The sequence below is a fragment of the Oryx dammah genome, unplaced genomic scaffold (assembly GCF_014754425.2).
Source record: "Oryx dammah isolate SB20612 unplaced genomic scaffold, SCBI_Odam_1.1 HiC_scaffold_11050, whole genome shotgun sequence".
NCBI lineage: Eukaryota > Metazoa > Chordata > Mammalia > Artiodactyla > Bovidae > Oryx > Oryx dammah.
The window spans coordinates 946,904-963,781 of NW_024080444.1; the positions used below are offsets into that span (position 1 = coordinate 946,904).

General features: G+C 35.8%; 1 protein-coding gene across 5 annotated transcripts in view; it reads left to right on the top strand.

The window, feature by feature from the left end:
- LOC120860201 (PC4 and SFRS1-interacting protein) overlaps positions 1-16,878 on the top strand; it is a 39,267-nt gene that overhangs the window by 2,466 nt on the left and 19,923 nt on the right. For all 5 annotated transcript variants that reach the window (XM_040235977.1, XM_040235981.1, XM_040235980.1 and 2 more), the window contains exons 3-5: positions 1,450-1,526; positions 13,989-14,127; positions 16,289-16,393. In XM_040235977.1, the coding sequence (XP_040091911.1) occupies positions 1,450-1,526; positions 13,989-14,127; positions 16,289-16,393 (321 nt within the window). The remainder of the gene's footprint in view (positions 1-1,449; positions 1,527-13,988; positions 14,128-16,288; positions 16,394-16,878) is intronic.

Below are 16,878 nucleotides of genomic sequence, written 5' to 3' on the forward strand. Positions count from 1 at the left end.
ATAGGCAAACTGAGAAGGTTTAAGGCTCCTCCAAGATAACATTTTTTGTGGTTTGAGCATGATTATTTTGAGGTGTTAGAAAATCTGAGGTTATGGGATACATCTTCATTCAAATTTCTATGTAGCAGTGTAGTTTAAAACCAATGGAAACTCTTTAAAAATCACTCTTCTAAAGCATCTTCCCCGCATGGTTCAGTCTGTTAGGTGACCAACAGTGCTAGTAAAGCAAAATAAGGTAGCTTCAGGAGGGCCAGGGTGTTTTATTTAACAAATGCTGCATTTACCAATTCGTATTGAAATGGAAAATTTTAGTCTCTTTTACCCTTTTTTTCTTAGAAACAGTTGCATTTGGATTTGATATTGTCTGTGTCACAGACACACACACACATATATATATATATATATGTGAGGAAATTAGGTTCCTAAGGATGTTGGGTGCTAGTGATTCTTATTGATGGCTGAAACCTTCAGACTACCAACCAGTGAAATCACCCTCATGGTCTTTTCTTAAACCATTTCTTTATGATCATACATAAAGAGCATAGTAGGTCTTCTGTTGGTCGTACCCTTCTTAACAAAGTCAACAGATTTTTAAAAATTGAAATGTCTGAAATCTTGAAAGGAATGAAATAGAAATTTATTTCTGTTCTAATTTTATTTCTATTTCTAGAAATGTATTATGAAATTTAAGTAAATAATGAAGTAGAAATGTTAAATTCTGGCTAAGTACTACTGTCTGATGGCCTTAACTCTGATAAAGTAACAACTATTATAGGTGTGTTTGACATAGCAGTACCTGATACCATCTTCCTTACTTAATTAGAAGTATTAAAATGTTAAAAGAGAAATGAAAAAGGAATAGATAACTTCATGTTGCTCAGCCATGTAGGTCTAAGATGTTTTCATAAGTATATGTTTCAGATTTGAAAAAGTACTGCTTTAACCTTTTTAATGTCTGGTTTTACATTACTCCAGTATTTGGATAGCCTCTCTATGGAAATAACATTTAAAATTTTTGAACAAATTCAGAGTTCCTTATCTGAAGTACTTAGGGCCAGATTTATGTGAACATTCAGAATTTTGGGGTTTTAGAATGGTAGTGATGGTCCACATATGGTACATCTTTCTGTGATAAGGTCTAGGATGGCAAATGATAATCTAACACGATATTTCTGCAGAGAAGCATCAGTAGAAATGCTAGATGGATAAAAGAAATGATGGAATAGCTTCAGTTTCTATTCAGGTTTTGCTGTCACGTGAGTTTTGAGAAATATACTGGTTTTCAGAGCTTCTTGAGTTTCAGAACTGAGATAAGGGATTGTGGACCTGTAGAACTGGTCCATTTCATAGCAGATACCTTTTTGGATGTCTTGTTTTCAGTTTACTCTGGTGTGTTTAAGTGTGTATGATTTAAAAGATTTTAATTTTTCTGATCTTTCTTTTTTTTAGGTAGATGAAGTTCCTGATGGAGCTGTAAAACCACCCACAAACAAACTACCGATTTTCTTTTTTGGAACTCATGAGACGTAAGTCCTTTTAGTTCTAAAGGCAAATCAGAGTTAATTTAGCAGGTTCATTGGGTATATAACGGAAAGCAAGTAGGGGTTAATTAACAGAGAAAATAATAAAGTAACAGAAAACATTAAAATCATCTTTGAACTTGGAAAAAAAGTCTTCACGTGTCCCTTTTAAATTTATTTTTATGTTAAATTACACACTGCAGGTTTAACTTTTACTGGCATGGACGTCCTTAATCATAAAAGATGTAGATTGATCCTCTCAGCAGTCAGAAAATAACTGATGAATGAGAAAGTGTGTAAGGAAAGTTTTAACAAGGTGTTCAGTATTCATATTTAGTGTAATTAGTGCATTTTGTAGTGATGACTTGACACCCTATTTTAGGCTTTGTGATTTTAGCCACACTAATGGTATATTGTGGGAAAGGTGAAAAGAAATCTGACTAGTTCCTTCTCTGTATATTTGTATGATTCTGTTGTGACAGCAAGCTACTGTTGTTACTGCTCTGCTGTCCCTGGTGGATTTCTGGGCAGAAACTGATTTGGAGAAGCAAATTAATTTCTCAGACATTGTAGCTGAATACTGAACTGTTACTTCTAGGTGCGGAGGATTAATCCAGGGGCTATCTTATTCTGAAAAATAATATTACTACATGCTTATATTTTAATAGCCTTACAAGTAGCATATAACCTCACCAGTTTTGAACTTTAGGTTTAGAATTTGCAGTAATTTTTGGTAGACTTGTTTACCTCGGTTCAGGTTAAACAAAACTGGGGTTATTCTAGTTAAAATTATATAATGGTATGGACCTAACAGAAGCAGAAGATATTAAGAAGAGGTGGCAAGAATACACAGAAGAACTGTACAAAAAAGATCTTCACGACGCAGATAATCATCATGGTGTGATCGCTCACCCTAAAGCCAGATATCCTGAAATGTGAAGTCAAGTAGGCCTTAGAAAGCATCACTACAAACAAAGCTAGTGGAGGTGATGGAATTCCATTTGAGCTATTTCAAGTCCTGGAAGATGATGCTGTGAAAGTGCTGCACTCAATATGCCAGCAAATTTGGAAAACTCAGCAGTTGCCACAGGACTGGAAAAGGTCACTTTCATTCCAATCCCAAAGAAAGGCAATGCCAAAAAATGCTCAAACTACTGCCCAATTGCAGTCGTTTCACACACTAGTAAAGTAATGCTCAAAATTTTCCAAGCCAGGCTTCAGTTATATGTGAACTGTGAACTTCTGGCTGTTCAAGCTGGTTTTAGAAAAGGCAGAGGAACCAGAGATCAAATTGCCAACATCCGCTGGATCATGGTAAAAGCAAGAGAGTTCCAGAAAAACATCTATTTCTGCTTTAGTGACTATGCCAAAGCCTTTGACTGTGTGGATCATAATAAACTGGAAAACTCTTTAAGAGCTGGGAATACCAGACCACCTGACCTGCCTCTTGAGAAACCTGTATGCAGGTCAGGAAGCCACAGTTAGAACTGGACATGGAACAACAGACTGGTTCCAAATGGGAAAAGGAGTACATCAAGGCAGTATATTGTCACCCTGCTTATTTAACTTATATGCAGAATACATCATGAGAAATGCTGGGCTGGAAGAAGCACAAACTGGAATCAAGATTGCTGGGAGAAATATCGATAACCTCAGATATGCAGATGACACCACCCTTATGGCAGAAAGTGAAGAGGAACTAAAAAGCCTCTTGATGAAAGTGAAAGAGGAGAGTGAAAAAGTTGGCTTAAAGCTCAACATTCAGAAAACGAAGATCCATGGCATCTGGTCCCATCATTTCATGGGAAATAGATGTGGAAACAGTGTCAGGCTTTATTTTGGGGGCTCCACAATCACTGCAGATGGTGATTGCACCCATGAAATTAAAAGACACTTGCTCCTTGGAAGGATAGTTATGACCACCCTAGATAGCATATTCAAAAGCAGAGACCTTACTTTGCCAACAAAGGTCCGTCTAGTCAAGGCTATGGTTTTTCCAGTGGTCATGTATGGATGTGAGAGTTGGACTGTGAAAAAGGCTGAGTGCCAAAGAATTGATGCTTTTGAACTGTGGTGTTGGAGAACACTCTTGAGAGTTCCTTGGACTGCAAGGAGATCCAACCAGTCCATTCTGAAGGAGATCGGTCCTGGGTGTTCATTGGAAGGACTGATGCTAAAGCTGAAACTCCAGTACTTTGGCCACCTCATGTGAAGAGTTGACTCATTGGAAAAGACTCTGATGCTGGGAGGGATTGGGGGCAGGAGGAGAAGGGGACGACAGAGGATGAGATGGCTGGATGGTATCACCGACTCATTGGACACGAGTTTGTGTGAACTCCAGGAGTTGGTGATGGACAGGGAGGCCTGCCGTGCTGCAATTCATGGGGTCACAAAGAGTCGGACACGACTGAGCAACTGAACTGAACTGAAGAGTGTCTACAATGACAACATTTGTTTAACATTGCTTAGCTACTGTATGAACTTGCAAAAAAATTTTTTTAATAGCTTTATATGTAATTTACATCATAAAGTTGTGTAAAGTGTAAACTTTAGTGGGTGTTAGTATATTTACTTCCATAACCGTTAGCAGTCACTCTTCATTTCCTGCCCCCTGGGCCTAGATACCCATTCGTTTACTGTCTGTCTAGACTTGCCAGTTCTTGACATTTCATATTAGTGACATCATGCAGTGCCACATAATTGTCTTCTTTAAAATCCAGTTTTGAGTTCAGAATTGTGTTGGCCTTCATAATTATTTTGAGTATAAAAATTTGAATATACTTTGAATATAAAAATTTAATTAAAAATGAGTTTCTGATTATCTGGGATAATCTGCCATTTAAAACTTTCATAAATTCAATAAGGAAGGTATCTTTTAATGAAAAATTGTTTAATCTCTATTGGAATTTTAAAGTGTGATCCCAGGTCAAGCTGCATCCTACATGGAAACAGCACCTGGGAACTTTAGATAGGCATGCAAATTCCTGGACCCCACCCACCTAAGATTCAGTGAATCAGAAATGGATGTGTGGAGCCCAGCAGCCTTATTTTAAGTAGCCTTCCAGATAATTGGAATGCATGCGAAAATTGAATACTAACTATATCAGAGTAATGTGAGTTAGACATTCCCTAGAATTTCTATGTATCCTTATAGTATTACAGACCTGGAGAAGGAGATGGCAGGTAGAACTCTGTGGACATAGAAGCCTGGCAGGCCACAGTCCATGGGGTTGCAAAGAGTTGGACATGACCGAGTGACACATAGTATTATAGAAAACATAGTCATTCTTACGGTAAATTTAGAAGAATGATCATCCCTTCCTCAACATTTAAAAATGAGGATTTTTATGTTGTAAATATCTGTAGATTATAAATCAAAACAGACTATGCCAAAGAACTAAATTTTCATAAGCATTGTTTGGTTAATAACATAACAGTGGTATTATTTAGTGGGAAATGAAGATGGTGAATTACTAATATTCAAAAATTAGAATATATTCAGGAAATTAAGCTAATGATACTAAATTTTCATTTCAAAATGAATTTGTAGTTTCTATGCCTCAGTGATCTCATAAATAAACTGTTACCTTTGGAAAGGCAGTGCTCTTGTATCTATTAGTCTGGTGGCTTAACGTTTTGGTATTTAAGGTTAATTTTTAGAAACTGAATTGTGAGTGTTTGCCTTTTTCCCCCCTCAGGATTTGGGAGGGCGGTTATTTGAACCTTTCTGTTTGGAATTTGCATAAGTTGGAGTTTAATCCAGGAGCCTGTAATTAAGAAGATGGGAAAAGAAGAACATGGAAGAAGAAATGACAATTAGAAAACTAGATATTCATAAAAGTGAGAAGTAGTGTTAGTCACTCAGTCATGTTCAGCTCTTTGTGACGCCACAGAGCCTGGCAGGCTCTCCTGTCCATGGAATTCTCTGAGCCACCAGGGAAGCCTAGTTATTTGTAACTGATTTGTAAATTAAGATTTTTTTTTTTTGTGAAGTTAGAGCAGAATCCCTTTGTAACTGCATTCATTTCCTGAGCTACAAGCATTTGATTTTTCATAATTTTTTACGCCTTTCATGGTTAATTTATCCACCAAAGTTTTGAACACTATTTAACAGTGAGCTCTTAAACGTATACCAAACATGATGGGCTACTAGATGTTGTAAAACTAATATATTGGAAGCAGATTCTTAGTAAATGAGACTGACAAAGATGCAGTGCTTTTTGCTGGAGCCAAAAATCTTAGTGTTATCCTTCATTTCTTATTATAGTCTTATCTTTTTCCTCCCCATATCTAGTCAGTCAGCAAGTCTTAATTCTTTTCCTTTAACATGCATTCTGATCTGCTTTCTTCCACTGCTCTATGGCAACTTAAGTTCAAGCCGCAGTTACTCTTAGGAATAGTGTCCTGTCTCTATCTTGGGCTCAGCTTTCACTCTTCATATATAGTCTGAGTGATCTTGATATTTCAGTCAGATCATGTCATTTTCTCTGTCCAGAGCCTTTCAGTGACCTCCTTGTTAACCTTAGCAACAGACAAAACCCCCAAATTCTGTCTATAAATGCGGTTGTTAAATTCTTACTTTTTGCAAGGGATGTTGGAATCTTCGTTCCCTGACCACAAATCAGACCTGTGCCCCCTGCATTGGAAGCTCACTTTCTTTTTTTTTTTTTTTTATTTCAGTTGGGCTCTGATTATGATATTGTTGTGGTTTTTGCCATACCTGACATGAATCAGCCACCGGTGTACATGTGTCCCCCATCCCGAACCCCCCCTCCCACACCCCTCCCTATCTCATCCCTCTAGGTTGTCGCAGTGCACTGGCTTTGAGTGCCCTGTTTCATGCATCAAGCTTGGACTGGTCATCCATTTTACATATGGTAATATATATGTTTCAATGCTGTTCTCTCAAATCATCCCACCCTCGTCTTCTCCCAGAGTCCAGAAGTCTTTTCTTTCTATCTGTGTATCTTGCTGTTTCTCATATAGGGTCGTCATTACCATCTTTCTAAATTCCATATATATGCATTAATATACTGTATTTGTATTTTTCTTTCTGATTTACTTCACTCTGTATAATAGGCTCTAGTTTCATCCATCTCATTAGAACTGATTCAAATGCATTCTTTTTAATAGCTGAGCAATATTCCATTATGTATATGTACCACAACTTTCTTATCCATTCATCTGCTGATGGACATCTAGGTTGCTTCCATGTTCTGGCTATTATAAACAGTGCTGTGATGAACATTGGGGTAAATGTGTCTCTTTCAATTCTAGTTTCATCAGTGTGTATGCCCAGCAGTGGGATTGCTGGGTTGTATGGCAGTTCTGTTTACAGTTTTTTAAGGAATCTCCACACTGTTCTCCATAGTGGCTGTACTAGTTTGCATTCCCACCAGCAGTGTAAGAGGGTTCCCTTTTTTCCACACACTCTACAGCATTTATTGTTTGTTGACTTTTTGATAGCAGCCATTCTGACTGGTGTGAGATGGTACCTCATTGTGGTTTTGATTTGCATTTCTCTGATAATGAGTGATGTTGAGCATCTGTATGTCTTCTTTGGAGAAATGTCTATTTAGTTCTTTGGCCCATTTTTTGGTTAGGTTGCTTATTTTTCTGGAGTTGAGCTACATGAGCTGTTTGTATATTTTTGAGATTAATTCTCCGTCAGCTGCTTTGTTTGCTATTGTTTTCTCCCATTCTGAAGGCTGTCTTTTCAGCTTGCTTATAGTTTCCTTCATTTTGGAAAAGCTTCTAAGTTTAATTAGGTCACATTTGTTTATTTTTGCTTTTATTTCTATTACTCAGGGAGGTGGGTCATAGAGGATCTTGCTGTGATTTATGCCAGAGAGTGTTTTGCCTATGTTTTCCTCTAGGAGTTTTATAGTTTCTGGTCTTAGAAACTATTTAGATCTTTAATCCATTTTGAGTTTATTTTTGTGTATGGTGTTAGAAAGTGTTCTAGTTCCATTCTTTTACAGGTGGTTGACCAGTTTTCCCAACACTGCTTGTTAAAGAGATTGTCTTTTCTCCATTGTATATTCTTGCCGCCTTTGTCAAAGATAAGGTGTCCATAGGTGTGTGGATTTATCTCTGGGCTTTCTATTCTGTTCCATTATCTCTATTTCTGTCTTTGTGGCAGTACCATATTGTCTTGATGACTGTAGAAGCTCAGTCTTAACCACTGAACCACCAGGCAAGTCCCTACAAGTGCTGTTTTATAACACCCTGTGTGAACTAGTTAGTCTTAACCTCTCCAACCTCATCACATTTTCTTTTTTACTGTTGCACAGATGTATCTTGTCTCAGGTCCTTCCTGTTTGAAGACCTATCTTTCCTAACAAAGAGAAAACAGATTTTCAGTCATTTAGCTCTTAGCTCATATCCTCTTTTTTTATGCTTATTTTTCCATTACAGTGATGACCAAATTTTTTTTTTCCTTTCCTTCACCCACAAATGAAAAGCTTGGAGAGCAGGAACCTTGTCTGTCTTGTTTATCATTATTGACTTACGTGCCCGGCACACAGTAGCTGTTAAATAAATAAATGTTTGGTAATAGACTGAAAGCTCTATGACCTAGATAAAATCAGTTTGTTGATGAATTTTCTGTCCATTAGCTAGCATTTCTATAGTGTTTAGGACAGCTGGATTAGAAGAGTGTCTTTGAATCCTGCCTTTTATCTATCTGCTCTATGACCTTGAGCAGGTTTACTTAGCCTTGTCCTTCTCTTCCCTGTAAAATGGGAACAATAAAATACTCTACCTTAGAATTCGAGGTGCAGATAAGATGCTACGTGCTTGGCATGTATTAAACACAAAATGTCAACTATTAGGAATTAAAAATAATGTTGCATATTATTTTTCCACAACTTGTAAGTATGCTTATTAGATTGTTTGCAGTGCAATTTGTTTTGCTGGCTAATTATCATTGTTAATTGAAGGAATACTCTCATCCAGGTCTACTTATTTCTCTAAAGTCTAGAAATTTTTAAATGAAGATAGTATTTTTGCTGCTTTATTTCTTTACTGCTCTTAATTCAAAGATGTTAGATGCTCAATTCTAGGAACTTTGAAACTATCCATCACAGGTTGTTTCAAAACCTGCCTAATACACAAGTTACTAGGAGTGAAGGTGAATGGGAAAGTTCTACTGGTCAGTTTTTTGTATCACCTATCCACAAGAAAGGAATGAGAAAATGAATCATAGGATAGGATTTTATTTTCTTCTATACTGAGTTCTATACAATTTCAGTACTACAGACGTAGTTGTATGTGTTGGTGTGGAGTTTGTATGATTTCTTATAGTGAGAGGAACTGTTTCTCCATCTCTGTATTGTCAGGTTCCTGGCACATAGTAGATGTATCAATTGTCTATTGAGTCATTTTCTGTTATAAAGTAGTGTGTGTGCTGTTACAAAATGTAGTTTAAAACAGTATGTTTCATATTTTGTGATTTAATAATAATAGGGAAATGAAACATTAAGTTAGAGTCAGTGTTTTAAAAGGTATAAGTTTCTGTATTATATTATTATTTGACAACAGTTAAATGAGTTTTGAGCTTCAAGTCTTCAGCCGTGATAAACTTCCCTATCCCGTTTTTTTTATATGCAACTTCTGATTTACTTTAAAGGACTATTTCAGGTGTGTGGTCTTTGAGTGTTTGTGAGACATGTATGTGTGTGTTCTTGTAGGTGTATACATTGTTTCCAGAAAAGTGACTTTAGAGAGATGACAGCTTTTATGTGTACTTGGATTCTGAAAAATGCGGATACACAGGAACACACTTTAGGCATATGCTATGTAAGAAACACACCTGCAGGCTTTGGAATTATTTAAGTTGCTTCAGAATTATAAAATTAATACTGTAGTTAATGATTTGCTTTTTCTTAAGACATTTTCCATTAGCTTTAATCCTTGTGCTTTGACAATTGGTGTTTGAACTGAGTTCATATGTATAGGGATATGGCATCAATATTTTATTAATACATAAATCAGTGTTTCAGAGACTGGATTACAGTGGTTAAAGGGAATCTGTTTAAGGGAACATTGTACAGAGTGAAGGCTCTGCTATTTAATAGCTCAATAACCTTGCTTGCATCAGTAAATCTTTTTGGCTTTCAGTTTTCTAATCTTTAACAGGAAGATCTTGGTGATCCCTAAGTGCTCTGGAATTTAGTGGGTAATGTGCTTTCAATTAATGCATATCTTTTTATTAAAATTTTTTTTTAAACATTAAAAGGAAGCACATCATTTTTACTGTTTTTTAGGGGAAAAAACTCTAAACCTATTACTGTTTTTAGTGTATTTTCTTTGAGATTTATATGTCATTTAAAAATTGAAAGCTTTGAAGGATGAATCAAAGCTACAGCTACAGAAGGTTGTGCCCTTGGGGACTAGTGATGGCTGCTTAAAAATTAATCTGATCCCTGTTCACCGAGCCTATGGGATTGCATCCCTGGGGAGGATTCTTTGTGTGTGCGTGTGTTTTCTTCTTATTTTCTTAAACTGAAATGTAATTGATGCATACTGCACAAGTTTAAGGTCTGTTGATTTTGATACATTTATATATTGCAGTGTTATTACCACCATGATTTGATACATTTATATATTGCAATATGCTTACCTACCACCATAGTGATAGCTAACACCTCCAACCTCCATCAGGTCCTGTAATTAGTCATTTTCTTTTTTGTGGTGACAACATGGAAGGATTCTTTTTTCATCCACCATTATTGTTTGAATCTCATTAAGGAGCTCTGTAGTCTTGAACATAACCATTTGAGGCAGCAGTTCTACTTAGAATTTATTAGGAAAATATGTGAAAAGATGGAGCAATACATTATTTATTATAGTTACATTTTATAATAGAAAATTTGATACAGGAAATGGTCTGACAAATTAATTTTGGAAAAATTATTCAGTAATACAGTGTTTAGCTATTAAGTAACTGTTGATGTGAAAACATGTTCATTGTAATTTGAAAAAGTATTTATGGGTCAGTAGTATATACATGAAAATTACATGTTTATGTAAAAATATTTATTTATTTCTTTGACTGTGCTGGGTCTTAGTTGCAGCACTTGGGTTCTTTACTTGCGGCATGCAAAGTCTTGGTTGCAGTATATGGGATGTAGTTCCCTGTAGAACCCCGGGCTTCCTGCTTTGAGACCATGGGGTCTTAACACTGGATCACCAGGGAAGTCCTGGGAATCAGTAATCATTTTGCCTATTCTGGGCATTTCATATAAATTGAACTGTACAATATGTGGTCTTTAATGACTTTTGCTACTGTGCTGCTATAAACACTTGTGTACAAGTTTTTGTGTAGATGTATCAGAAGAGGCAGGAGAGGTAAGAGACATGCGTTTAATCCCTGGGTTGGGAAGATCCCCTGGAGGAGGGCATGGCAACTCAATTTCCTTACACACACTATCAGTAATGGTGCATTTAATATTTTGACAACTTTTGAAGGTTATGGAATAATTGGAAGTTTTCCTATTTTTCGATAAGATTGCTTTACATGGTCATTTTTGTGGTCTCTGGTCATGCAAAATGGGGACTACCTGTTTTGGGAAAAGAAAAATAATACACATAAATTTAATTGAAACCTTTATACATATGCTAAATAATATCATAGTGGAATCACTTTTGATGAGAGCAGAAGGAGAAGAGGGTGTCAGAAGATGAGATGGCTGGATGGCATCACTGATGCAATGGACATGAACTTGGGCTAACTTGGGGAGACGGTGAGGGACAGGGAGGCAGGCCTGGTGTGCCGCAAGAGTCGGACATGATTGGACAACTAAACAACAAGAAAGAATCAGTTTTCTCTTTTGAATAGCGTTTTGGTTTAGAATACTTTAAAAATGCCCCGTGTTTGAGGTTTTAAGACATTTTTCTGTGATTTTATTAAACATTTAATAAAGGTACTTTCTACTTCTCAAAGTTCCTGGTGCCACCAGTTTTGAACCGTTTGGGGATTTCAAACTATAAATTAGTCTGATTTTCTACGTTGCTATTTAGTACCCAACTTTCTCAGTCTTTACAGCTTCCAAATCTGATAACATCTCTTAGCCTTATAGAAGTTGTGAGGTTTTTTAGAAGGGAGAATTACTTTGTTCTTACCAGAAGTATATATGGTATTTTTGATGGAGTTTTAATTCAAGTCATTTACTTGGAATTTGGAGATGATTATGCTGGAGGAATTGCTTTACTGTTAACTAAATATGTTAAATTTTCTAACAGATTGCTGGTAGGAGTGAATAATGCTTAGTAAAAATCTGAATTTCTAGATCACGTGAAATCATGATAATTTGCCTTAACTGATGTGCAGTTAAAATACACGGATACGTTCAGTATTTGTATACTGAACAATTTAAATAATAATTAAAGCTGACTCATGTAACTGATCATATTTAAGTAGAGCTGTCAATACTTTGGCCATCGCATGCGAAGAGTTGACTCATTGGAAAAGACTCTGATGCTGGGAGGGACTGGGGGCAGGAGGAGAAGGGGATGACAGAGGATGAGATGGCTGGATGCCATCATTGACTCAATGGACGTGAGTCTGAGTGAACTCCGGGAGTTGGTGATGGACAGGAAGGCCTGGCGTGCCGCGATTCATGGGATCACAAAGAGTCGGACACAACTGAGCGGCTGAACTGAACTGAACTTAGTCTCCTGTTGAAATTTTATTCTAAAGCCTTTTAAAATAGTCTAAACTAGAATGTTAACTGTAGTCATAGGTCCCTAATTCTTATAAAATTTCAGCAGATATGGAATTTGTGATACATAATTAGTAATTAATAACCTTAAATTGTAGCATATTTTAGAGGAAATGAGTGGTAATTTGATTTTCCTCTTGCTTTGGAGAATACATATATATCAACTATAATGGCAAAAACCTTACACATTCTCTGTATCTACCTTTATAGGATTGACAAACTTCTGCAGAACTGACTGGCCTAGGGAGATAAACAAGGGGTTTGTTCTGGGGATTATATCTAAAGACATATATATATATATATATATACACAAAAAAAATAGTTGATTGTCATCATTCACAGGTTCCATATTTATGAATTTGCCTGCTTACTGAAATTTACTTGTAATCCTAAGTCATTAACTGTGAAGTCTTCATGGTACTGTCTGTGCAGTGGAAAAAAATGGAGTAACTTGATGCACACATTCCTAGCTGAGGCTGAAGGAAGGCTGTGCTCTACTTTGTTTCAGCTGTCATACTGTAAACGAGTGTCCTTTTTGCAGTCTGCGTAGTGTCGTGGATTTTGCATTTTTGTGCCTTTTCCTTGGTCATTTTGTTGTTTGTCAGTCAGTTCAGTTCAGTCACTCAGTTGTGTCCGACTCTTTGCGACCCCATGGACTGCAGCACGCCGCGCCTCCCTGTCCATCTCCAAGTCCCGGAGTTTACTCAAACTCATGTCCATTGAGTGGGTGATGCCATCCAACCATCTCCTCCTCTGTCGTCCCCTTCTCCTGCCTTCAATCTTTCCCAGCATCAGGGTCCTTTCAAATGAGTCAGCTCTTCGCATCAGGTGGCGAAGAACCTGTTGTCGTTTATAGTAGCACCCTAAAGTGGTGCTGACGTGCTGGTCAGTGTTCCTCAGTGCAAGAAGACTGCTATGCCTTACAGAGAAAATGAGTGTTACGTAAGCTGTTGGCTATAAGTTCAGTGTTAATGAATTGCCAGTATATATTAAACAAGGTGTCTTCAAACAGAAAAATGCATAAAACAATGTCATATTTTGATTGGTTGACAAAAATATGACCAGAGGAACCTACCCTGTATTTCCCCTGCAGCAGTGGTGTAGTATTTCCTTAATTCAGTGTTCATGGTGATATTTTAGAATACAATTATCATGAATAAAAGAATTGACTAAAATATATATGTGTGTGCATGTGTATCATAAATGAACTAGTGATAAGGTCTGATTCCCTCATTGAATACAATAACATTGAACATTTATTCCAAAAATCTACACACACAAATAAATATTAAAACATATATATTCCTTATTGACAGTGTTTTGAGTTGTATAATATTCCAAATTACTTTGAAGTAAAACTATAGTTGGAATTCATTTAAATGTATTGATTAATGTAGTCTTGTCACATTTTTTCATTTTTATGCATATTTATAGCAAAATTTGTAAAATTACATAAAATTTACCATTTTTAATCATTTTCAAATGTACTGTTTAGTGGCATTCAGTACATTATTGTGCCGCTTGTGTGTTTTTTTAAATAGAATTATGGATCTAGGATTAAATTTCTGACTGAATTTAATAAACGTGTTTGGAATTAAACAGTTATTTGTGGCTACCCTTTAACTTATGTATGATGTTTAATGCATTTAGATTAAGAGTTTTTGATAATTGTGTTCATAGGGTAGTGTTAATCACTTAAATTTGAGATTGCGTTACACTCATATTTCCCCCCCTCCTTTTTTAGTGCTTTTTTAGGCCCAAAGGACATATTTCCTTACTCAGAAAATAAGGAAAAGTACGGCAAACCAAATAAACGAAAAGGCTTTAATGAAGGTTTATGGGAGATAGATAACAATCCGAAAGTGAAATTTTCAAGTCAACAGGTGCGTCATATTACATAAAACTTAGTTTAGTATTACTTACTCAGTTTTGGTGAATAATCAATATTCTAGCTATAGGAAAATAATTGAAGAGCCTTGTAAATTTCAGATTAAGTTTTTGTGAGGTTGAACCTTGGACTTTTATATCTAGATAACTGAAAATACTGCCTTCGTGGTCAAACAGATCTCAGAAAGCTAGGAAATATTCAGTTATTTAAATCCTGATTGGAAGTTTATTTAATGTATTGAATTTAAAGCTATATGTACTGTTTCTTAAATTTAGGTTTAATAACAAAACAGGATGTGTTTTTTCTTATTTTAATTTCTAAATCTATAAAATTAGATATGAACTTTATGTGGGTTAAATTAAATATGTGACAAAAATACTTATAGCACTGCAAATTATATTTGCTTTTGGTTTCTATAAGAGCAACCTTTAAACTTTTTTATTTTGGGTTTGTGTGTGTGTGTGTATGTATGTATGTATTCAGACTTGAGTTTTTAAAAACTGGATGAGTGTGAGTAAACCTGAAGGAAATAGCAACACACTGAAAATTTTGCAAATTTGTATCTTTTAATCTATGTTTTTTAGTTCTTTGTCTGTGCCAGGCTTTTTTCTCTTGTTTGAAACCTTCAGACGCTGTTGTGTCTGAAATATTTAAATTTTTGATTTTACAGGGCTGCTTTAGATGATCCTAAGTGCCTTCATTAGCCACCCAAAAGTTATTTGTTACAGTACTTATAATTGTTTCTGTACTAGCCTTAACTGCCACAGGCTTGTTCTATAAACAGAGAAGTTGTATGTGTCCTGTGTGCCTGGCATTGTTACATATTTGTGGAGAGAATAGTTATCCACTAGATGTTTGTTGCACAGATGTGAGAACTGATGAATGATTTCCCATCCTTACTGCCTTGACTGTGTAATGGGAGTCTCAAAAAGACTGAGTTGATTATTTCCTGAAAATAACTTTAACTTGGATTATGCATCCTATGATTGTGCCTTCAAAGTCATTTTCATTCTCCAGATTGTTTTACATAGTCACTCTATTCTCTGTTCCCATCTACCTACTTAATCTGCAGGTAGTTTTCATTATACATGTTGATACTTGGGAGTTTTCTATTTCACAGTGAAATATTTGGTTGGTTGTGTGCTTGAAATCCAACAATTTTCTGTTCTTAACATAAGTGTGAATGATGATGCTGGTGTGATGTACTCTGTGTTCCCAGCCCAGACATCCTCAATGGCACATTCCTGGGGTTTGGTTGCAAGCATTCAAGCCCAAACTTACATAAACACCATAAATTTGCCATCATTAATTAATAAATATCTCTACAGTGCTATAAGTAATTTTGGACACATTTGTACATTTTTTAAAATATACCTTTATAAAATTTGTGGATTATCAGCATTGCCTTTTTTACAAAAAAGGAAAAGGGTTAACGGTGTAGAAGACTAGCCAAAGGAAAAAGCTAGAAAGGTGCACAGTTTAGATTGCATTGCTATCATCTTGTAAATACGTGCTGTACCCTCACCTCTGGTTGTCATCATTTTGGTTGGTATTTTGAAACTCTAGGGACCCTAAGTCACCTGCTTACAAGTATTTTCTCATCTGGGGGTACTTTTAAACATTAATGATAATTGACTTCCATTCAGTGTCTGTTAAATCAGAATCACATAAGTTTGGGTTTCAGGAATCTGGATTTTAAATAAACTAAATTTGAAATATAGATCAGTCAAGGTCCTTAAATAAAGTTGTGATATATATATGTGTGTGTGTGTATATATATATATATATATACTTTTTTAGGTTAGATTCTTTATCTAGAATATTACAGTAGTTGAATAGAGTGTAGGTCTGTGCTGTTCTAAATCACCTTACATTGTACCTTGTTGGGTGTTGGTTAGAACATCAGGATGGTATTCTTTGTAATTGTACTTTTAATTTCTGCTTCATCATTTTATCTGCTGAGCTTGTATGCATCAATTGCAGGAATAATAATAGCATTTAAAACTGTTTATAAATTATGCATATTAGAAGTATCCTGTGCAACAGAAATAAGGGTACTTTTCTAGCTTTCTTACAGGCTTTGATTTTTTATGGGCACAAATTTTAAAGTTGGGATAAAATTATTTTGTGAAACTAATAGATTTGATTGTTCATAGGCATCAGCTAAACAGTCAAATGCGTCATCTGATGTTGAAGTTGAAGAAAAAGAAACAAGTGTTTCAAAGGAAGATACTGACCATGAAGAAAAAGCCAGCAATGAGGTGTGTTTAATTTCTCTTGTATTCTAAATCCATCTTGTTGCAAGGAAGAATTGTAAAATGAGTTGATTGTGGCAAAGTAGAAAGTAATCTTTAAAGTAGTCAAGTAATGAATGGGAAAATATTGAAGACTTATCTCCTTGTGTGAATATTAAATATAATATTATAAAATATTTTTTTCATCTTTATACTTTCTGGCTGCTCCAGGTCTTAGTTGCAGCCTGTGGAAAGGAATCTTTAGTTGCAGCACATGGAATCTAGTTTCCTGATTAGGTATCCATCCCAAGCCCCCTGTATTGGGAGTGCGGAGTCTTAGCTACTGGACTGCCAGGGAGGTCCCTGGATGTTGTTAAGTTATTTTGCCGTGCAAAATATGAGGTACAGCTAAAAGACTGGCTTACTGTTTGTTAGGAATATCTTTAAAGTGAGGTGTTGTAGATGGATGTATGGGAAAGGACATTGAACCAAATTTTTAGAAACCTATGTTT